This window comes from Dermacentor andersoni, chromosome 7 (assembly GCF_023375885.2).
Source record: "Dermacentor andersoni chromosome 7, qqDerAnde1_hic_scaffold, whole genome shotgun sequence".
Lineage (NCBI taxonomy): Eukaryota > Metazoa > Arthropoda > Arachnida > Ixodida > Ixodidae > Dermacentor > Dermacentor andersoni.
The window spans coordinates 61751579-61775990 of record NC_092820.1 but is presented as its reverse complement, the minus strand read 5'-3'; the positions used below and the strand labels follow the sequence as shown (position 1 = coordinate 61775990).

General features: G+C 47.1%; 1 protein-coding gene across 1 annotated transcript in view; it reads left to right on the top strand.

The window, feature by feature from the left end:
- The window catches only part of LOC126534404 (probable thiopurine S-methyltransferase), a 60746-nt gene that overhangs the window by 21496 nt on the left and 14838 nt on the right, over positions 1-24412 (top strand). The window contains exons 3-6 of the mRNA XM_050181689.3: positions 3516-3645; positions 14781-14833; positions 22836-22910; positions 24180-24265. Coding sequence (XP_050037646.2) covers positions 3516-3645; positions 14781-14833; positions 22836-22910; positions 24180-24265 — 344 coding nt within the window. The remainder of the gene's footprint in view (positions 1-3515; positions 3646-14780; positions 14834-22835; positions 22911-24179; positions 24266-24412) is intronic.

Below are 24412 nucleotides of genomic sequence, written 5' to 3'. Positions count from 1 at the left end.
CAGAATCGTTTACAGACGCTATTTCTTTACCGAATACGTACAGTGAACGCCCCAACGCGCGGTCACCGCAATGGAGTCTGCCGAACCGGCTTCTTGCGTGAAAGGTAGGCAAACGCTGAAAGTAAACTATGTGAAATATGTTCTTATAGTGGGTTGTGTGTCTAAGCAAATGGGGCATAACAGAATGAAGACTCATTGCAGCGATCGCACGGATTCGCAGCGACCGACTGCACGTCTGCATGCATGTCCGCGCACAATGTTTTGATTTTGCTGTGAGCGCGTTTTCGCAGTGTGCCGTGAGCTTTAGGCCGCAGCATATGAGCATTTGACAGCACAATAGCAACCATTGTTGCGTTGACGCTATCAGGACTGTTCAAAAATAATTTCGTTATGGAGCCTTCGACGCCTACGGCGACTGTGATGTGCCGTCGCGATGATTCAATCTTTTTTTGTCTTCTAATTTCTTGGACATTTCAATAATATTTCTCAAGTTGCATCGCACTGTATGTTTATCGGGCGTCTCAGCGTGCGATTTCAATCGGTTTTTTTTTTGTAATCCAGTGCATTAATTCATAACACAAACATGAGCATATGCCACGCCTTTCTTTAATATGCGTCTTAGCGCTCTCTTTCCGTTCCAGTGAACTTGCCAGTATTAGCATCAACGAGTTCATAGGCCAAACCGTCCTGACATTAGCCGGGCAGCGGGCGCCCGCGAGCGTCTCAGTGCCCATTTTCTGCTACTCATCGAACATTGCGCAGTCCCGGCGCCGTAGCAGAAATCTTCCTGGCGTCTGTGCTTGCTGCATACCCGAGTTGTAGCCGATGGCTGTCTGCCTGTTCTAAGTTTCGCCAGCCAAGCTTCACGAGGCTCCTTGCCCTGCGGTACGTGTGAATAAAGCTGACACGGGCTCCGTTGCGTACGTCCGGCACTGCGGCACCGAGCAGTAGCCTACCATGCTGCACGCTTCCAAAGGTAGCCACTACCTCTGATGGTAGTTTCAGATGCTGCCAGGTTGACACCCAAGGTGGTAAAGTCTCACCACTTAATCAGAACTGCGGCACAGGTGGGACTTTAAACTTTCATTTCCAGCTCGCTTCGGCGCTTCCGAAGCAGCCGACGCGGCCGCTGTGTCCACGTGATCCCTTATGCCACGTCACGCCGACGGTGGTGCCAGCTTTTCCAGTGGTGGAGCTCGCCCCCAATAACCAAGGAAGCGCAGGCTACGTGCACAGGCGGCGTCGCCATACTGTTTCCCCCTCTCCCCTATCCGTCTCCATTGCTGCAGAGCCGTCGCCAGACTCTTTCTCCTTTCCCCTACCCATGTCCATTCGTGCCCACGCGCCGTGTCCCCAATAAGGACATGAGCCGCCCAGTGTACCCCCCTAGGAATGCATGCGGGGGATGTCATTCCTCTCCACGCGCTGTGTCCCCAATAAGGACATGAGCCGCCCAGGGTACCCCCCTAGGAATGCATGCGGGGGATGTCATTCCTCTCCACGCTCAGTGTCCCCAATAAGGACATGAGCCGCCCAGGGTACCCCCTAGGAATGCATGCGGGGGATGTCATTCCTCTCCACGCGCAGTGTCCCCAATAAGGGCATGAGCCGCCCAGGGTACCCCCCTAGGAATGCATGCGGGGGATGTCATTCCTCTCCACGCGCCGTGTCCCCAATAAGTACATGAGCCGCCCAGGGTACCCCCCTAGGAATGCATGCGGGGGATGTCATTCCTCTCCACGCGGAGTGTCCCCAATAAGGACATGAGCCGCCCAGGGTACCCCCCTAGGAATGCATGCAGGGGATGTCATTCCTCTCCACGCGCAGTGTCCCCACTAAGGACATGAGCCGCCCAGGGTACCCCCTAGGAATGCATGCGGGGGATGTCATTCCTCTCCACGCGCAGTGTCCCCAATAAGGACATGAGCCGCCCAGGGTACCCCCTAGGAATGCATGCGGGGGATGTCATTCCTCTCCACGCGCAGTGTCCCCACTAAGGACATGAGGCGCCCAGGGTACCCCCTAGGAATGCATGCGGGGGATGTCATTCCTCTCCACGCGCCGTGTCCCCAATAAGTACATGAGCCGCCCAGGGTACCCCCCTAGGAATGCATGCGGGGGATGTCATTCCTCTCCACGCGGAGTGTCCCCAATAAGGACATGAGCCGCCCAGGGTACCCCCCTAGGAATGCATGCAGGGGATGTCATTCCTCTCCACGCGCAGTGTCCCCACTAAGGACATGAGCCGCCCAGGGTACCCCCTAGGAATGCATGCGGGGGATGTCATTCCTCTCCACGCGCAGTGTCCCCAATAAGGACATGAGCCGCCCAGGGTACCCCCTAGGAATGCATGCGGGGGATGTCATTCCTCTCCACGCGCAGTGTCCCCACTAAGGACATGAGGCGCCCAGGGTACCCCCTAGGAATGCATGCGGGGGATGTCATTCCTCTCCACGCGCAGTGTCCCCAATAAGGACATGAGCCGCCCAGGGTACCCCCTAGGAATGCATGCGGGGGATGTCATTCCTCTCCACGCGCAGTGTCCCCACTAAGGACATGAGGCGCCCAGGGTACCCCCTAGGAATGCATGCGGGGGATGTCATTCCTCTCCACGCTCAGTGTCCCCAATAAGGACATGAGCCGCCCAGGGTACCCCCCTAGGAATGCATGCAGGGGATGTCATTCCTCTCCACGCGCCGTGTCCCCAATAAGGACATGAGCCGCCCAGGGTACCCCCCTAGGAATGCATGCGGGGGATGTCATTCCTCTCCACGCGCCGTGTCCCTAATATGGACATGAGCCGCCCAAGGTACCTCACCTCCCACCTGGGAACGCACGTGGGGTATGCATACGGAGGCTAGGGGTAAACAGTTTCTCTGTAAAAAAATAAATGAAAAAGATATAGCGATGGTGTCTTTGCTGGCTGATGCGCATATAGAGGTCAAAAGTAAAGAGGGGTGCGGATGAGTTACTTTTGTGCACAAAAATGCTTTGTTCTTGCACACTGTGGTATAAAGGTTATGAACAAAGATAAAGTGCCTCAGACAGGCTGGTCAACGTTTCAATAGGAGAACCTATCTTCGTCAAAGACGGCCTAGTAATCCTCGGCATGTTAGTTTTAAAGGGTTAGTAGAGTGACGTCACGTGCGGTTGTTGTCGGTGACTGCTGGTGGTAAAGGGACGTCACGTTCTCTCGCACGTGACGTCACTGTACTAACCCTTCAAAACTAACATGTCGAGGATGACGAGGCCGCCTTTGGTGAAGATAGGTCCTCCATAAAAAACGTTGGCCAGCCATTCTGAGGCACTTTATCCCTGTTTATAACCGTTATACCACAGTGTGCTAATCCATCTGTCAGCCCCTTTCTACATTTTGGATTATTTTTACAGTAATTTAAATAATAATGAAAAAAAAAAACGCGGATGAGTCTTCGTGTTTCAGAGAGTATAGTTAGGCTCGTGGAGGGGAAGAAAAAGTTCGCACATCGTTTTTTTTTCTCTCTCTTCACGTTCAGGTTCCGTGACATGGGACACCGCGTGGTCGGCGTTGAGTTCATCGAGGATTGCATACACGAGTACTTCCGCGAGAACGACCTCGAGATGGAAGAGTCCGTGTGCCCAGTCATCAACTGCAAAATAATTCAGGTACGCTTCATACACGCTAGGTTCACATTCACGTGGAAGCTTAAGCGAAACTCAATGTTTTGAGATGGTTAAAAAAGATAAAATAAACGTTACTCTTTGTTTGTCAAACGTGGTCCTCCTGATGACAAGATGACTCGGCACTGCGATACAGGAAAATTTTCTTGGAACATTGCAATTTATTTTTTCACAGCGAGACTTCTATTGCGACTAGAAGCGCTCATAAACGTAAATGCATGTTTTAAGATGTTTCCTTGAAGGTAAGTTACTCACGGCGTCTATATTATCAGGATATGCGGGGAATAATAGGAGCAATATGCAGGCTGATTTTGAAGCGCGTATGCCAAGTAGAGATTAAATAAAATGGCTCTTAGAAAGTTTCCCCGCTTCCATGGTAGGTTTAAGAATGGCATAAATATTATATTTTGAGGAAATGGGGGCCACTGCATGGATGACGTGCGCCGAAAGTTTCAAACGTGCCGCGTAATTACGTTCTCTCAAAATAACTACTGAACATTTGTCTTGTATGCGTTTTACGAGGCACGTAGTTGCTTTTTCCTAGCCTTCGTGGTGAACTATGACAGGCACGTTGTTTGCATTTTGTTGAATTACGAAGAGTGTTGCGAGTGACTAACTGTAAATGTTTAATCTTCGTATATTAATTCGAGCCTTTATAGAAAATTAGTTATTCAAGCGTTCAAGAGTGTCATGCTGTCGTTATACACAATGTTTCCCAGAGTCCTAACCCAATTATGCAAGTCACCAACTCATGAGCGCCAACTACGGGGGAGGCTTTGAGTCCTTTTTGACCCTGAAAAGAACTTGCAGACTTTAATGGCCCCTTTGGCAGACTCTTTTATCAACGGCGTGTGAAATGCACGTGAATGATATGAGTCTAAGAATCGCTTGTCTTTCCAGTAACTAAAGCTAATTACTCATTAAGAAAAACACCTCTATTAATTTACAACATTTATTAGGGATGGAAACATCATCACTTGCATGCAGAGGTCATAGATATGTACAGGGTGTCCCATAGGTGCCGACTACGGGGGGGTTTCGGGCCCCGAGCCCCCTCCAGAGCTCTCCGGAGGGGCAGAGTTCCTCTCCCCCCCCCCCCCACACACACACCTAAAATGTCCTTACCAGAGTTTCGTCACCCACATCAGTTGAGGTTTCTTTTGACTTGCCTCGACCTTCTCACTTAAAATTTTATTGTGGCTAATAGTTTAATGCATCATTGTTGGCGCGGACGTGCACGCCTTTTAATTGTTAATTTCGCTTTATTTCTGCAAATCCTGACAATAGGAGAACAAGCGCATTAGAAGTACCAGCGGCGGCTGCCTGATCCGTATTTACTCACTTCAACATGCATTGTGTTAAATTTCCACTGTAAACACCATGCGCATATACAGTATATTTAAATATAGACGCAGGACACAGTTTATTATATATTTTGAAGCAAAAGTACGTAGGCAATTAACAATTATTTCGAAACGTAAGCACAGCCTATGCTTAGAGAATGAATATGTTGCTTTATGTTCACCTCGTTACACATTGCGTGCTTGTTTGACTCTGAAAAAAACCTGCAGACTTCAGTGACCCCTTCGGCAGAGTCTTTTATCAACGGCGTGTGAAATGCACGTGAATGATATGTGTCCCAGTATTGCTTCTCTGTCCATTAAGCAATGCCAACGAAATGAAAAAAAAAAAACCTTCTGCCGACCACTAAACCAAGAGTGGGTGGGAAGGGGTTCCTCAGGACCCAATAAAGTTCTTTCCTCCTCCTCTCATAATTTACAACATTTAATGGGAATGGAAACATGGTCACTTTCACGCAGAGGTCATAAATATATACAGGGTGTCTCAGTTACCTATCATGTACTTAATTAAAAAAGAGCAATTCCATTACTCAAAGAAAACGTAGTGCATATTGTTTCCGGTGCAGTAGAGTAGCTGTCAGTAATTTTTCATTACTGATATTTATTTAGGTAATTGTAATTACCTTCCTAACTCAAGACGTAATATCGCAATTATCAAAGTGTCAGTGAGGCATTTGTAGGCACAGCCAAGGGACATCTAATTGCGGTATTTTGAGCGATGCACTAATTACATACAAATTTTTTCCGACGATAGATAAACCCCACGAGGTATGAAAAACACCAGGTGACTGCGCTCCCACCCGCATCATAAGGCAGCGCCCTGGAATAGGCTCCCTCCGAGTTAGCCAGAACGAAATAAAGGAAAAAAAAACCTCGTGATCGAGCTAGTGCTTTATCTACCGCTGCCCGGCCGAAGTAACTCGTCGCGCTTGGTGTTGGAACCAAGCTGTGATAGCCGTCATCTTAGCGTAGATAAAGTGGACGGGTGGTTCTTTTTTTTTTTTTTTGCCACAAAGCCTATCCCCATCAAAGCGAATTGACAACAAATTGACAAGTGAAAATATTTAAAGGCGTGTTTTGTTTCGTCCCATTCGCCATGTCTCTCTCTAATGAGCAGAAGGTAAAAATGATCCTTGCCTTGGGGAGCTGCGAATGACAACAAGAGGAAGGCCGCAACTATATATGAGTCATGGGAATTGTGATGGTGGACCAAACGCGTTGAATATAATCAGAAATCACGAAAACTTTAGATAACCTGGTAACTTCAAGAAAGAGAGGCGTAGGACTCAATCTTTTAGTGCTAGCGTAAACGCGCGGATGTTCTAGCACTCACGGCCTCAAACCCTCATTCTATCGAGCGGGGACGTGGCCGCCCAGGTACCAATTTCCACGTCATCAGTTTGGAGGATTCTAAATGACGGCCTGCCACCCGTGCCACCTTAATCAGCACCAATGCTTAGAAGATAAGGATCTGTAGAATCATCTAGATTTCTTGAATTTCGTCCCCACAAAAGCCGATGAGTCACTTTTTGAGCCACATCATGCGCACAGATGAAGCGAACTCTTGGAGAAACGCACTGGTAAATTTGCATAATGCACACTATTGGCGTGAATACAATGCGCACTGGGTCAAGTGCAATAATCACCAGTAGCAGTAGTCGTTGAATGTGGAGTGCGGAATTTACGCTGGTGCTATAATCAGTCCCACATTCTTCGATCACACAGTGACCGAACAGCGTTACGTGGTCGAAATCCTTGAAATAGAAGTGCCGCTGTCACGTCTTCCACTTCTGTGGTATCAGCAACATGGAGCACCAGCACACAGCAGCAGCCGAGCACGAAACTGGCTGGATGCGGCTTTTCATGCGCAATAGATTGGAAGGCGCGGGCCAGTAAATTGGCCGGCTAGGTCACCTGACCTCTCTCCACTCGATTTCTTTCTTTGGGGAGTTCTTCTTTCTTTCTTACATGATGGAGATGGACGTCAGATTACCTCAAGACAAGGATAACAGATGTCGGCCGTAGAATTCGAGCGTTGGTCATCAAGAAAGCAATGGAGGATGTGATAAAACAGACTCAGTACTGCGTAGCTGCAGAAGGAGACCTATTCGAACACGTACTCGAGGCAGCAGCTGGTGTTCAACGGTACTTGAGAATTCATAGAAAATAAGGGCACACTGAAATATGATGTATTTTTTGTTTGCTTTTTGTACAGGCGTCCCGATTGCCGATTCGGCTCATTTAGAAGTAGTTATTTACTTCCTTGAGCGCATCTGTTTTGCCTTTTCTCAACACGTGGGTCGCTTCCCGGTCTGTTTATTTCGCTTTTATTTCGTGCCGTGAATCTGTTTTTGCAGCACGCAGGCACTCTCATAAAAACTAAATCCGTCACTTTAATTTGGCTTTCGTCCGAAGCAAGCTTCTGGCGCAAAATCTAGCTGCGCGCGTACGTTGTCGATGCAGTGCGAGCACAGCCAGAATTTTCAAACATTCCACCCCTGTTACGTTGTTTTTCGCGTTTCGTGCTTGGTCAGGGGGCTCTTTGGCCGCGTGATCAAGGGAGGTTTGTTATCAATGTAAATCAGTCGGCCTTGTGAGACGGACAAGTGGGACGTAGAGACGAGGGAATAGCTGCGAAGCAGCAAAACCCGCTGTTGGTGCTCCTTCCGTGCCATTACCGATGTGACGCGGTGTGTCTTCGGGGTTGCAACAGGCAATGCAGTAGCTTTCAATCAGCTTATTTGAGGCCGCTGCTTCGTGATGCCAGTGGGAGCGCGTTCACGTGGTATATTTCATACTTCGTGAGGTTTGTTTGCCCGTCGGAAAAAAATTGCACGCAATTAGTACGTCGCTGAAAACGCAGCAGTTAGATGTCATTCGGGGGTGCCTGGTGGTGCCTACAAATGCCTAGTTGACACTTTGATAATTTGGGTGGTATTTATTTCTCGAATTACATAATTAATTGCAATAGTCGAATGAAATTTCAGCAACGAAAGAATTACTGGCTGATACTGCACTCTAGTGGAAAGAATATGCACTAGGTGTTTTTCACGTAACGCAGCTGCTCTTCTTTTAAGTCTTGGTGCATGATAGTTGGGGCACCCTGTATAATTCACTCAGTAACCGAATTGAGTCCAAGCCGGATTCACTCGAAAGCAGAATTAACAGCAGTAATGCACAGGAGCGCTTATACTCGGACTCAAAGAAAAAGAAACAAAGAAAGACAGAGAGAGGCTGCAGTTTCGCCGGAAATGCGGAGCAGTAGTAGTGATAGCGAAGTATGCGCCAATTATGGCAAGATATATTACACCACCGAGAGACGCCAGATTCTTGATGGGGGGAGAGGACTCAGGCTGTGAAATACTACTATGAGGTTTGGTAAATTCACAAATAAGGCCGTCATTTCAGCGACGGCCTCATATATATATGTATAGAACCACGTTTTCAGAACGTAGTTTTCAACAAAGAATCGCGCTGCTTCGTCTGCGGTGCCACTCGGAAGGGCCTTGGTTTCTGCATAGGGTGTCAGGTAATCGGTGGCAACTATTAGGGAATGGTCCGAGGAAGTCCATCCAGATTTAAGCAAATGGGGTCGTGGGCACTTGGACTGGTTGTAGCAACCCAGCTGGTTTCATATATGGTGGTTTGCGTCGCTGACAATCGAGGCACGTGCGCACGTAATGTTTCATGAAGCTGGCTATCCTTGGCCAGTAATATTTCTATTTGACTCGGGCCAGTGTGCACCTGTAGCCGAGGTGGCCAGATGTCGGTTCATCGTGGCAGGCTTGCAAGACCTCATTACAGAGGCACGTTGGAACGACAAGTAGGGGGCTGCTTCCGCTTGCAGAGAAGTTCTTGTAAAGCACATCATTACGGAAGCAGAATGATGGCAAGCTCCTTGAAAATGCTTTGGGCGTGCTTGTAATCCACCCTTTTAAAGATTCAATAAGCGGAATCAGTTAGCTGTATTCCCGCTGCTGATGAGCAATCGTTGCCGTGTCTAGAACACCTATAAAAGCCACGTCTTCGCTATGTTCTGTGACTTCCTACTCAATCGGTGGCCTTGAAAGGCAGTCGGCTCGGAGTGCTTTCGTCCGGACTTGTACACCACCGTCATATGGAATTCTTGAAGCCTCCAACGCGCTAGTCGACCGTACGGATCCTTCAAGTTCGTCAGCCAGCAAAGTGAGTGATGATCGCTGAAAATACTGAAGGAACGGCCATAGAGATATGGGCGAAACTTCATAACGGCCCATACCATCGCAAGGCATTCCTTTTCTGTGGCTGAGTAATTAGACTCAGCACGTGAGAGCGTCCTGCTTGCGTATGCAATGACTCTCTCGGCTGAGTCTTGCCACTGCACGAGCACAGCGCCTAGACCTACGTTGCTAGCGTCTGTATGAATCATGGTAGGAGCGTGCTCGTCAAAGTGAGCCAGTACAGGAGGTGTTTGCAGCCGCTGTCGGAGATCATTACACGCTGCTTCTTCTTCTTCGCCCCATACGAAGGCAACGTCTTCTCTTGTAAAGTGCATTAACGCTGAAGCTATATGTGAAAAACTGGCTATAAATCTTCAGTAATACGAGCAGAGACCCAGAAAAGGCCTCACTGCCTTCTTATCCGTTGGCGTTAGAGACATTGCGACGGCCGCGATCTTGTCGGGGTCAGGGCGGACGCCTTGATGACTTACAACATCACCTAAGAACTGGAGTTCCTCGAAACCAACGCGACACTTTTCTGCTTTCAGTATTAAGCGGGTGGACCGAATCATTTGTAGAACCGCCAGCAGCCGTCTCAAGTGTTCCTCGAAAGTTTCCGAAAAAAACTACGACGTCGTCGACGTATACTAGACACGTCTGTCACTTCAGGCCTGACAGAACCATATGCATGAATCGCTGAAAGGTTGCTGGAGCTAAGCATAAACTGAAAGGCAGGACCTTGTTTTCGTAAAGCCCATCAGGCGTTACGAAAGCAGTCTTTTCTCTGTCTCTCTCGTCAACCTCGATTTCCCAATAGCCACTTTTGAGGTCCATCGCCGAGAAGTAGCGGGCATGCCTCAGCCTGTCGAGGGAATCGACGATACGCGGTAATGGGTATACGGGTTTCTTTGCCACCCGGTTCAGCTTACGGTAGTAGACATAGAAACGTAGAACGCCGTCTTTCTTTTTGTCCATCACTACCGGCCATGCCCACAGGCTTTTTGATGGTTGGATAACGTGGTCGTCGAGTGGTGGTGGTGGTGGTGGTGATTTGTAGCAACAGGTGGGTTTAGCCTGGCGAACAAGGCCGGCAATTGCTCCGCCCGAGCGTCTCGCACAATACCGCTGTAGGGTTTCACCATATGTCCATCAAACCAGTCTCTCTTAAGAATTCGATGAGGAGACGTGAAGTTTCTTTCTTTGCGGGCTATAACTGATCACCCGGGAAATATAAGGTGTTGCAGGCGCGCATGCGGGAGGTCCTTGTTTTTTAGATTTTTCAGGAGAGTGTCTCTTTCATCTTGTAATTGCTGGCAGGACCACAAAAAGTGCTCACTGTCTCCTGTCTCGTTGCATGCCGTACAGTTCGGAGAATTGATTCGCCCCGTTTTAAATAACCAGGCCGGTGTATTAGCAGATCCTGTCCTTATTCGATATAGAAGTGTGGCTTCCTCTCGGTGCAATCTCTTGGTTACGCAGTGCATATGCGGTGGAACCCAAAGCGACGCAAAGTGATTTCGAATGTCAGATTTTTGCACTTGATTACTCTTTGGAGCCTTGATTTTGGGAGGATGATAGTCGTCGAGCATTTTCTTCACTTGCTCTCGGATCGCTTCGCGTTCTTTTGGTGCTACACGGTACGGGTTTTGTCTTATTGTTCTCGCTGTCTCCTCCGTGATAATCCGGTGCTTCGTCAGTGGCGTCTGACAAACTCTGGATGTCGACGAGAAGCAATCGCGGAACTGATGAAGCAGGTCCACAAGGCGCTGCCTTTCCACTAGGGATAAGCTCGCGCTCACGTTAAGAACAGGCAACGGTGCGGAAGCGTCTTGTTCCCCTTGTTGTAATGCAAAGCATTCACCGAATTCCGCAATTTCGTCGAGGTAAGCAACTGCTGCGCCTTTTGCAATGTGTCGTCGTTGCTTGCTGAAGTTTGTCAGGAGTAGTTCTGTTTCCCCATGCATTACTTTGACGAGACTTCTGGGCGTGGCAATACCTTGAATGACCAAAAGCGTAATTATCTGCTCGGAAATACTTTCCCCATCGTACTCTGAGTCGCACCTGACAGAAAAAAGACGGCAAGATAAAGGTGGTACGGTCACGTCGTATATGATGCGCAAAGACTTGCGTTGTAGTTCTGCACTTTCATCCCCAGAAAAGGTTAGTGTACCTTCTGGTATGTTGATGACGGCACCGTACTCGCGTACGAAGTCCATAACCAAGATTACATCTTTGCAGCAGTCGGGGAGAATAACAATATCTGCGACGAATGACGAATCCCCTATGTTGACCCTTGCAGTACACTTGCCAGTCGGTGTCAGTAGCTGGTCTCCAGCACCTCTAATATGCGGCCTTGACCAATCGATTTTCACTTTGTGAAGTCTGTCCGCCAGTTTTTTAGTTACGATTGAAAAGGCCGCGCCAATGTCTACTAGTGCCGTTACGCCGTGGCCGTCAATTGATAGAGTAACATCGGCGCTAACAATCTCGTCTGTCGTCAAATCATCCGGCCGTATAGGCTTCTCGTTCGACGGCAATGCGGGTTTTCGGCACGTCGACGTGTGGCAACGTTCCTCCCTGAGGTCGCGCCCTTCAGTTTCCCCGGCGTGGGAGATCGCCCTCGAGCCACGTCGGTGGAACTGCGTCTTGCAGCTGGAAAACCATGTCCCGGAGAAGGGGAGCGCGACCGGTAACCGGGAGAATCGGCTTGCCAGCTCGTTGAATTCGCATCGATGTTCGTTCGGCTGCCGTCAAAAGCACGACGAGGGGCAGTGGATGGGAACGCTTGGTACACTTCGACGCGATAAGGGCGATGACGTCAGAAGTGGCCTGCTTCCCCACAGTGGATGCACAAGGGTCTATAGTCAGCTGTGCGCCATATGTCGGTTCTGCGAAGCGGTGGTTGCGTCGGTTGTTCCCTATGGTACCAAGGTGATGGCGGTGCTGACGGCTGGTGATACTGCGGCGTTGGCATTGGAAGTAGCGGTGGAAGGACAACATCTGCGTAGCTGGGCTGCCACGTCTCGGAATTCGGCTCCGGAGCCGCAAACACTTGCTTTATTTCTTGGCGCAAAACTTCAGCCACCAACGCGGCGGTGCATTCATTTGGCCTGGCAGTAAGCTTCTTAATTTCTTCCTGAACAATTTCGCGTATCAGCCGGCGCAAGGGACCCTTGTCTGTGACCGTCACTGCTGCGGCGCTTGCCGGTCTAGTGCTGGTCAGGTGATCATACTGGCGGCTGCGTAGGTGTAACGCGTGCTCTATGGCCGTCGATTCTTTAATAAATTCACCGACGCTCATCGGCGGGTTCCGCACAAAGACCGGCAAACAGCTGCTTCTTTACGCCACGCATGAGGTGGCTGAATGTTTTTGCCTCGGGCATATCGGGGTCTGCACGACCACAAAGACGAACCATGTCCTCAGCGAACATGGCAGCAGTTTCATTCGGCTTTTGAATCCGTGATTCCAGAAGACGCTGCGCGTAGTGCCACCTTTCGGTGCTCCCGAACGTATGGAGGAACTGGCGGCGGAACTCATCCCAGCTTGGCCAGATTTCCTCGCGATTTACGAACCATGTGCGGGCTCCGTCTTCAAGAGATAAATACACATGGGATAGCTTCTGTCCAGCATGTCATTCATTATACTTGGCTAAGCGCTCGTATTCTTCAAGCCAGTCTTCTGCATCCTTGTAAGCTTTGCCGTAGAAGTTCACGGGATATTAAGGAGTCAAAAGAGTCTCCTGTGCAGGGCCTGGGTCTGCCATGGCTTGGGCGCTCATGGTAATAGGCAGACTTCCTGGTAGGGGACCAAATTCTGGGCTTAGACCTAGTAGGCGACGGCTGGCGCGGTGAAGGGGTGTTTCGACACGCGGAAAACGTCCTGGGGTTTATGTGGGGCTGTTGACAGGCGTCCCAAAGATTTACTCTTCACCTCCACCATTGTCACGTATCACAAGCAGCAGGAACTGATAAAAAATGGTAGGACACTTTAATTGCAGGCCAACTGAAAAGGATCGCGCAGGGACCTCTTCTTCTATTCCGCAATGCGCGAGGTCTTCGTCTTCCTTTACGTGCCGCGTACTGGATGTGGAAAAAGAAATATATATATATATATATATATATATATATATATATATATATATATATATATATATATATATATATATATATATGGGGTTAGGAACGCTGGTTGCCCTCCCCCCTCCGCCCCCCGCAGATAAAGGACAACTTTCGCCCTATGCACCAACCTCACGTTCGGTTAAAATAGGGACAATATAAGCACAATGTGCGAGGAAACTTTCGCATTTTTCTTGCCTACCAGAAAGGTCGCAAACAATTATTGAACCCTCGTTATCTTATGCATTACGCGAAAATCGAAGTTGGTTGCTGCGGTATTCTCCGTGATCTGAACAAGGCAGCCTGTTAATGCTTCACGCATATTCGGGGCAGACTTTGGGTATTGTGTAGGCAAAGTTCAGAGTTTGTGGGTTAATCGCGGCCTTTGAAATAATTTACGTATGCAAGTGTCCCGGAGCGTTATGGCTGTGTTCTTCAAGTGAAAAGAATATAGACAGTTTCCCTGTCGGAACTACAAAAACTACGCAGATCAAATTTAGCGAAAATGAAAGGAATAGGGCAAATTTGAGTGCGAATCAAGTTGAATGCATGTGGAACAAACAGAGCCTTCGTAAAAAAAAGGATTTAACAAGCACACAAAATTAAGGGTTAAATAGTTACACTATGGCAAATGTGCTGACCAAGTAAAATGTGCGTGGTTGAAATACCGCCTTTGTAAATATTCTTCAATAATTACCGAAAAGAGTTATACGCGGGCACTTTGACTCTGACAAGCCGTATACGAAAAACATTTTAGCGTACGTGATTTCATTTCAGGCAACTGGAACTCTTCTTGCGACTGCTCGAAAGAAACAGCTTCAGAAGAAATTGGGTAGTGATTCTGCAAGGTCGCCCAAGTCTGCTGTCTTTTTCTCACTTTTTCTTTCATCGGGGTTCTTACAGCGCACATCTGCTAATAGGAGATGCCAAGAACTAGCTGTATGCTGTCACGGCAACTTTGAAGTAAAATGAATCAAGCGTACTAAAAGAGGGGCAGATTAGGTAAAGGTGAAGATTCCATTGAGAGAGACATTCTTTTTAGACGTCGTCGGGCGGACCAGGGTGATCTTAGGGAGAACTTTAGGGCTCCTTTTATTGGTGTAGCCCGCATATCAGTTTTCTTTTTTTCTGTGGCTTTAATTATCGGGTTCGTCTGTGTTCACTTGATGATAGATCTTTCATTAGTTTTCTCATTGTTGCGCCTACTTTAAAGACTTCTACTTTGCTTAGCATTCTATCACATGTATTCTAGTATTTACATGTGTAAAGACGATATATGTGCTCAGAATATTGATGCTGATTGCTACAATCTATGTGGACAGAATTATATCACTGATTATTGTGAAGATTGCCTGCTTAGTGGAAACACCATTGTCGGTATGTTAATTTGTTCGTTTCAAGACGTATGACTCGGCGAAACCTTCACTATTGTCTTCTCTTACAGACTCCGGACAAGACGATCAGAGTATTCATTTGCGACATATTTCACTTCAAGAGGTGAGGATATCGGCGTGGCTATCTCAGCGTAGAATTCGGTCTATGCAGGGCACGCCTAATTACTGTACCGACATTGATAAAGTTCATTTTTGACAAGACGCGATAACACACTTCATCGATGAGTGGCCACCAAATGACCCTTATCTGTGAGATTCTTCTGGTAAAGGAACAGAGTTTCTTTTCATGTGGGCTCCTTACGCGTTGCTCCTTCACTGTGCCCACGGCGCTATGCTGTATATATGGCGGACGTAAAGGGCTATAAATTTAGGGGTGGTTGTCCGCGATTCTGAGACTACTGCACCGTAAACAAAGCATCGTACTGTTTTTACAGACATTTGAGTTTCATGTTTGGGTGCCAAATCTTTCCTGTAAAAAATAACAATTGTCTCGTGCGATCCGTCTCGTGCAGGCGTACGCGATAAGCCGCATAACGTATGTTGCCCCCTACCTGAGGTGGATCGGGTCCGAAAAAAAACAAAGTCGAATGCTTGATCCGAAAGGCTTTCAAGAGGGCGGTCGGCGTTCCACTCAGCGCGAGCACCGACAAGTTTCTAGAGCTCGGAGTTCACAACTTCCTTAACGAGTTAATCGAGGCGCACGACGTCGCGCAATACGAACGCTTATCGAGGTCAAAGGCAGGTCGATGCATCATCGAGTCGCTCAGCATCGCGTACCACACTCAGCATGGAGAAAAGACGGCGGTTCCCGCCTCTGTTCGCGACCGCCTGATCATCCCGCCGCTTCCCAAGAACATGCACCCGACGCACCACGCCGGGAGACCCAACAAACGACCAAGCGACATTCAGAAGAAGTTTGGTAACAGCAACGAGGCGGTGTACGCAGACGCGGCGCGATATGGAGGAGGGAGAAGCGCACACGCGATAGCGGTTGTAGACCGCTCGGGTAAGTGCCTCGCGAGCGCCACAGTGACCACGGGACACGGAGGCGGCCGAAGAAGCCGCGATAGCCCTAGCACTCGTCGCGATGCCGAACGCTGCGATCGTGATCAGCGACTCGCAGGCGGCAATCCGCGGCTTCGCGCGCGGTCGTGTCTCGCGTGAAGCAGCCCGCATACTACAAATTTCTGACGACGGCGACTCGTCATCGCCCTCGCAACCCCAAAATTCTACGGTCTTCCTCCTCTGGACCCCGGCACACACCGATGTTCCGCTCGCGTGCAACGAGGTGGCCCACTCCACGGCTCGAGGTCCCACACGCCGAGCCGCCACTGATTATTTGGCCGCCTCCGCCCCGAGAGCGGGGCATCGGATCTGCCGGATCGGGACACTACAACAGAAACACAGCAACCAGAAACACACTGGGTGGGGGGTGATCGCCTAACCACGTTCAGAGACCTCACTTAACACTACAGACTCGAAAGACGCACATTACCGCCACCGCACGATAAATTGAACAGGAACGAGGCCCTAACTTTACGCTTGCTCCAGACACACGCCTACCCTAGCCCCGCTATCTTACACCACTGCTATCCGCGTTTATATCCAACAGACGCGTGTAAAACATGCGGACAGAGAGCAACGCTGCGACACATGCTCTGGGAATGTGCCGGCAACAACGGTAATCAAACCAGCTCCGTTTGCGACGCGTCCATAATCGCGGCCGTTGCCAGAGTAGGAGAAGGCTCGAGCTCGCTTCTTCCCGACGCCGCCCCGGATGCGGGAGCCGCCCGGGACCGTCTCCGTGGGCGTCGCCGTCGCTGGGAGGCGGCTATCAAAAGTTCAGAGCTGGCAGACCAGCTCTGTGCCGTCCGGCAAGCCGAAGATGCCGCTCGAGTCCAAAGACTTCGAGCCGTCACCTGAGGCCACCACAGCAAGAACTGCCGGACTATTCTTCTTCTTCTTCTTCTTTTGTCTCTATAATACAGAATTTGTGAAAGTTGCAGCCGCCTGTAATAATAACATTTCTTTTTTAGAATGATGCATGAGTGCATTCACTTTAAATAGGAAGCTTTACCTCGGGCCAAACTCCGACGCGGCCTATTCAAATACTTGTAAAACGCAAGAACGTCTTTCTGAGATAACCCCTAGACCCATTTTAATGAAATTTGCTGCGTTCGAGCCAGAAAGCGAAATTTTAGTGACTGTTGGAAGTGGAATTTATATATGGAGCCTGGGGATGTTGTTAAACGAATTTTCAAAAATTCAAAAGTGCGAAAAAACTAGCAGCACGAAGTTTACAAATTAGTAGCTCCGCATCAAAAACAGATTTCGTGGTTCTGCAAACGGCATCTATTAGATAATTAAAAGCGGACAAATTCAATATCTCGATTTAGACCTTACGTTAATTCCTTACATTGTGTACAAGGGTTCTGCAAAAGCTGTATTTTCATATTACTACATTTTTTTGAGATTCATGTGTAACACATCAATTTTGTTCGCTTTACATGTACTTTTAGATGAAATTTACGTAATCGTGACATCACTTTTCACTGCTGACTTACAGAGTTGTAATCTTGATAGTTTCGTTTACTGAAAATTTGCGATATTGGTCAATTTAATAAAAAATTGACGCCTTAAATAATATTGCGATACCAATAGTCACTAGATTTTAATGCTTTCTTTTAACTGCAACACATTTCTTTAAATTTGGTGCAGTGGTTCACGAGAAAAACGAATTCTCCTTTTACATGTATTAAGATAGGAGCACCCGAGCTAAAGTTTTGACGCTTGTCCCGAAACAGAAATTGTCATCTGTCTTGTCCACATTTCCTTTCATTAACGCTGGGAACCCGGTACTTCCAAGTCACGAACGGCTTGCGCGTTATCAGCGTGACACAGCATTCTATTCTCGACAGGAAAGTAGCAAGCGCTGACTTTTTAAGCAAGGCAGATGATGATCATTGTTGTGTGATAAGATAACCCTCAAAGGGTGCAAGCTTTTTAAAGGGTGTTTACAGGAGTTTGAACGTATATATCTTACAGGAATGACAGCAAATTATGTGAATCTTAAAGGTAATTGGTGCACGAATTTGCCTGAAATTTCGCATAAAAAAACGCTGCATTGCCCAGGCTGTAACCAGTTTACTTGTAATTTGCGCCTATTTCTATAGAAAAGCTATACGTAGTTTTCTTCATGTAATGTGTGTATTCATGTTGGATATCTAAACAGAAAACAAGATTCGGCCTTTTACACGATTTTACAAAGCAGACCAAATGACCTAACAAAAAATGTTCTTCATTATCATTTTATTTAATTAAGTTGAAGATTACAGCACAGTTGGAGGAACAAAAATAGGCAGTTCGCTTGAACGTCAGATTTCATATTTCTTGTGCGTACACATTAGAAATACCATGAGACGAAAAAGTAATAAGGAAGCACAAAATGCCGTTAAAAATAGTGATTAATAATTTAGGGAATAAGTAAGTCGTTATTTAGAGCAGCTTTCTTCCAAGTATGCACTTGTGCGTCTTACTGTCTGATGAACTCAAAAAGAGCAAAATGAGTTATCTTGTGAATAATTCAGTGTAAGACAAGAGAAGCAAACATCGCACATTGCGCACATTATGATCTTATCCACCGTGAGCAAGCCACACGCATACTGAAATACAGAGAGACAATTTATTTATTTATTTATTCAAAATACGTTAGAGGCCAAAACAGGCCAAGGGGTAAGGGAGTGTTTTTGAAAACGCTGCCTTATGCATTGAAACACAAAAGCAACTGGAATACAAATGCATTTCGTCCGACACATTGAAAATTGGTATCTCCAAATTCGTGCAGTCCAAACAATTCATTCCAAGTAGATACGCCTTGCGAACTCACCCGTTATAACTTGTAGATATAAGTCATCATCATCATCATCATCAGCTTGGCTACGCCCACTGCAGTGCAAAGGCCTCTACCATAATTCTCCAACTACCCCAGTCACGTGCCAATTGTGACCATGTTGTCCCTGCAAGCTTCTTAATCTCATCCGCCCACCTAACTTTTTACCGCCCCCTGCTACGCTTCCCTTCTCTAGGAATCCAGTCCGTAACCCTTAATGACCATCGGTTATCGTCCCTCTTCATTACATGCCCTGCCCATTCGCATTTCTTTTTCTTGATTTCAACTAAGATGTCATTAACTCGTGTTTGTTCCCTCACCCAATCTACTCTCTTTTTATCCCTTAACGTTACACCCATCATGCTTCTTTCCATAGCTCGTTGCATCTTCCTCAATTTAAGTAGAATCCTTTTCGTAAACCTCCAGGTTTCTGCCCCGTAGGTGAGTACTGGTAAGACACAGCTGTTATACACTTTTTTCTAGAGGGATAATGGCAATCTGCTGTCATGATCTGAGAATGCCTGCCATACGCACCCCAGCCCATTCTTATTCTTCTGATTATTTCAGTCTCATGATCCGGATCCGCGGTCACTACCTGCCCTAAGTAGATGTATTACCTTACCACTTACCACTTACCACTTACCTTACCACTACCAGGACAGCGTTCTGTCCTGTTTACTCGTTCGTCCTGTGTTGCGCTGTTCCTGTTTTTATACCTTACCACTTCCAGTACCTCGCTACCTATGGTAAACGGCCATTCTCTTCCGAGACCGTCAAATATTACTTTTAAGCACACCCTTCTGCTTTGCCTGCCCAGGTCAGTGAGCATGCTTTGCAATTGGTCCCCTGAGTTACTAAGCAAGGCAGTATCATCAGTGAATCGCAAGTTACTAAGGTATTTTCCATAACTCTTATCCCCCCTTCTTCCCAATCCAGATCTCTGAATACCTCCTGTAAACACGCAGTTAATAGCATTTGAGAGATCGTATCTCCCTGCCTGACGCCTTTCTTTATTGGGATTTTGTTGCTTTCTTTATGGAGGACTACAGTGGCTGTGGAGCCGCTATAGATATCTTTCAGTATTTTTACATACCGTTCGTCTACGCCCTGCTTTCGTAACGCCTGCATGACTGTTGAGGTTTCGACTGAATCAAATGCTTTCCCGTAATCAATGAAAGCTATATATAAGGGTCGGTTATATTCCGCAGATTACTCTATGACCTGATTGATAATGTGAATCTGGTCTGTTGTTGAGTAGCCTTTACGAAATTCTGCCTGGTTCTTTGGTTGACAGAAGTCTAAGGTGTTCCTGATTTTATTTGCGATTACCTTAGTAAATACTTTGTAAGCAACGGACAGTAAGCTGATCGGTCAACAATTTTTCAAGTCATTGGCATCCCCTTTCTTATGGATGAAGATTATGTTGGCGTTCTTCCAAAATTCCCGTACGCTCGAGGTCATGAGGCATTGCGTATACAGGGTGGTCAGTTTTTCTAAAATGTTGATGGATGGTAAAGTGATGGAAAAGCATAGCTCCCAACGCTTTCTTTACTTCTGCCGGCGTTACTTGCGAGATGTCGAATTCCACTAGACTATTTTCTCTTGCATTATCGTCGTGGGTTCTACTGGTACTGTATAAATCTCTATGGAACTCCTCAGCCACTTGAACTATCTTATTCATATTAGTAATGATATTGCCGGTTTTATCTCTTAACGCATACATCTGATTCTTGCCTATTCCTAGTTTCTTCTTCACTGCTTTTAGGCTTCCTCCGTTTATGAGAGCATGCTCAATTCTATCCATACTATACTTCCTTATGTCAGCTATCTTACGCTTGTTGATTAACTTGGAAAGTTCTGCCAGTTCTATTCTAGTTGTAGAGTTGGAGGCTTTCATACATTGGCGGTTCTTAATCAGATCTTTCGTCTCCTGCGATAGCTTACCGGTATCCTGTCTAACGAATTTACCACCGACTTCTATTACACACTCCTTAATGATGCCCATAAGATTGTCGTTGATTACTTCAACACTACGGTCCTCTTGCTGAGTTAAAGCCGAATACCTGTTCTGTAGCTTGATCTGGAATTCCTCTATTTTCCCTCTTACCGCGAACTCATTGATCGGCTTCTTATGTACCAGTTTCTTCCGTTCCCTCCTCAAGTCTAGGCTAATTCGAGTTCTTACCATCCTGTGGTCACTGCAGCGCACCTTGCCGAGCACGTCTACATCTTGTATGATGCCAGGGTTAGCACAGAGTATGAGGTCTATTTCATTTCTAGTTTCGCCATTCGGGCTCCTCCACGTCCACTTTCGGCTATCTCGCTTGCGGAAGAAGGTATTCATTATCCGCATAGTATTCTGTTCTGCAAAGTCTACTAATAGCTCTCCCCTGCTATTCCTAGAGCCTATGCCATATTCCCCAACTGACTTGTCTCCAGCGTGGTCCTTGCCTACCCTGGCATTGAAGTCGCCCATCAGTATGGTGTATTTTGTTTTGACTTGACCCATCGCCGATTCAACCGTCCTCATAAAGCTTTCCACATGCTGGTGATCATGACTGGATGTAGGCGCGTAGACCGGTACGACCTTCAATTTGTACCTCTTATTAAGTTTCACAACAAAACCTGCCACCCTCTTTCTAATGCTATAGAATTCTTATATGTTACCAGCTATATCTTGATTAATCAGGACTCCTACTGCTAGTTGTCGTCCCTACGCTAAGCCCCGGTAACACAGGATGTGCCCGCTTTTCATCACTGTATATGCTTCTTTCGACCTCCTAACTTCACTGAGCCCGATTATATCCCATTTACTGCCCTCTAATTCCTTCAGTAGCACTGCGAGACTCGCCTCACTAGATAAAATTCTAGCGTTAAACGTTGCCAGGTTCAGATTCTAATGGCGGGTGTCCAGATTCAGAGATTCTTAGCACCCTCTGCTGCGTTACAGGCCTGACCGCCGCCGTGATCAGTTGCTTCGCAGCTGCTCGGGACTGTGGGCCAGGGTTTGATTTTTGTATTCGTGTAGGAGGTACAGCGGTGGCGTAGAGGTATATCAACCGCGTCACGTGCAAAAAGACCGTAGTTCAAATCCCGGTGCCGGGCGATTTTCCACAGGATTAAAAAAGAAATACGCGTGTTGATAAAATTGCCTGAACAGGCCTGGAGTGCGGCCTGATCCCGGTGACCAGAACCGGCAACGCACTCCCTCACCAGAGCAGGATTGGCCACGCTGTTGCAATACTTGGCCACAACATCCTATATGAATATATTTGAATATACGCCCTAAAATACACAAATAAAATGTTAGCTAAGGCAGCCCGCGTGGCCACGCGGGCTCTGTCTTGAAAACGATCTGCGATGAAAGCAGAGTGCTGACAGCTTCATGTGCGCTGTGTTCTCGTTTATGTTGCTGCCGCGCTTTCTCACTCCAGCGTTTTGACAGCGAGTGTGCGCGGCCGTCGAATGATATGTGTTAGATTGTACGCACTTGACACCGCGCTTGGTCATTGAATTAATAAGCGAATGTTTACAAGCGTATGCGGCCCATAAAAATATCATCCCTACTTCGTATAGCTGTCTGCTAATTCGCTATCGCAATTGATGCTTTCCTTTCGTGTGAAACTGCGACTTCTTTTAGTCGAAGATTGACCGATGTGTTTGAATATTAGTAGATTGTACTCGTTTCGCGTGCCCATTAGCTCGTTCGTGACGCTATTGTACAGGCAGGGCAGAACGTGGCATAAAAGATCTCTGATCTGAGGTTGAACCAAGCATCGTTCGTTTTAAAGCACAGCATTCTATGAGTCCTATGCCATAACTGTTTGGGCAGCCGAATAAGCTGGAGACAAAACTCACCGTTCCAGTTAGAATGCCTTTAAGTGTCATTGATAGCGAATGCTCAAAGATGAATAGCCACAGTGAAAATTTCCGATAAGAGCGTGTCGCATCAGAAATATACCCATGGAGAACTTTTTTACGGAGCATGGAACCCAAGTGATAAAATCACTAATGGAGATTGTTATGTTTGGTAACACTTTCCCAATGCCGTAAAAACTTCTACATTTCCACTTCCCTCTCTTGAACAGCTCGAAAAGGGCTGAAAATAGATATATATATTTAGATAGCTAGATAGATGAAGAAGTGAATGAATATATATATATATATATATATATACGCAGAAATAATTTAATAATTTAAAATGGCTTTATTCTAGAGAGTGTGCCGGACGCATGGATATCGTCTGGGACAGATCTGGTTTCACATGTGTGCTGCAAGAGGACCGACCGAGGTAATCTCCTTTGAAGTACTTCTTGTCAGAGCGCACGGCCGCATTGACGTGGCCTCCCTGGTATTGGACTTTACTGCAACTTACAATTGCCAATTATGTTAGCCTTTTCTATCCCCTGTCAAATATGTCGTCTTCAGCGAAGCCCCATCTTTTTTAAGTGCCCTGCACGCTATCGCAAAAAGCAGCCTCATTTCTTTCATTTCCAGAATGACTTGTAACCCACTGGAATTCGATGGTATGATGACGTTCTTTTTTCTACGGTGTAAAATCCCCTTCAGGATGTCAGAAAAAGTTCAGGCATACTGTAAAGTAGGATAACGCATGACAGAGACGATTGGAGGTTACTAAGCGACACCTTCGTCCGACAGTTGACGTAAAATAGGCTGAGCAAGATGATGAGACACTTTGAATCTCGTACATCAGAGCATCGTATTCGTGCAGCAAAAGGGGATTTTCCTAAATAAGAATTAGCAATTCTTAACAATTACTTGTCCATTGACGCGGATGTGGCTATACCCAGGTAAACGTCGGCGCAGAAACACTCGCGTAAGGCCACGTCATAATTTGTGGGGTGGTGAGAGGTTTGAACGCCTTTTATTCCTTCTGTACTGGTATCAAAAACGCTGCTGTAGAGGTTCTACAGTTTTCATGATCAATTGTGCATGCCGGATTAGGCACAAAGTGTGTTTGTGTGATTATGCAAAAAAAATGTTTTGAATGACTGACGTGGCGGATATTGCTTAACAGAAATCACTTTGAAATGTCACTCCTATGAAACATGCATGGCCACTGCAGCGGAATGCCCCACGTTCTGACTCGTTCGCTTCCTCCTCTCCACGTGCAGGGCAGTGAACTGGACGAAATCTAGTTAACGTCCCTGCCTTTATTTTCCTTTCTATGTCTGCATCTTGCCGACTTCAATCTTTAGAGCTTGCAACGATGAAATAAAGTTTACGTTATTCTAAGAGTCATTATTTGATTAGAGACAATTTTAGTCGACACTCGCCGTGGTTGCTGAGTGGCTATGGTGTTGGGCTGCTGAGCACGAGGTCGCGGGATCGAATCCCGGTCACGGCGGCCGCATTTCGATGGGGGCGACATGCGAAAACACCCGTGTACCTAGATTCAGGTGCACGTTAAAGAACCCCAGGTGATCAAAATTTCCGGAGTCCTCCACTACGGCGTGCCTCATAATCAAAAAGTGGTTTTGGCACGTAAAACCCCAGAATTTAACAATTTTAGTCGACAACCTGCTTGTCTTCTTTCCAGGTATACTGCCCAAATAAAATCTCTCCTTGCCGATGATTTCTCCTACGGTATCTGGGCACTCACTTACGACGCCCCCTGGTATAACCGTGAGTACAGATAGCAGCGCCACCACCGGCTTTCGTTGTTTTTTATAGCTTCCTTAAGAGGACGCTTTAGCTTGGGGCCAGCTCTGATTTCCCAGTAGAAATACACGTGACAGGTAAAATATATATTGCAGCCAAGACTGAAAGTTG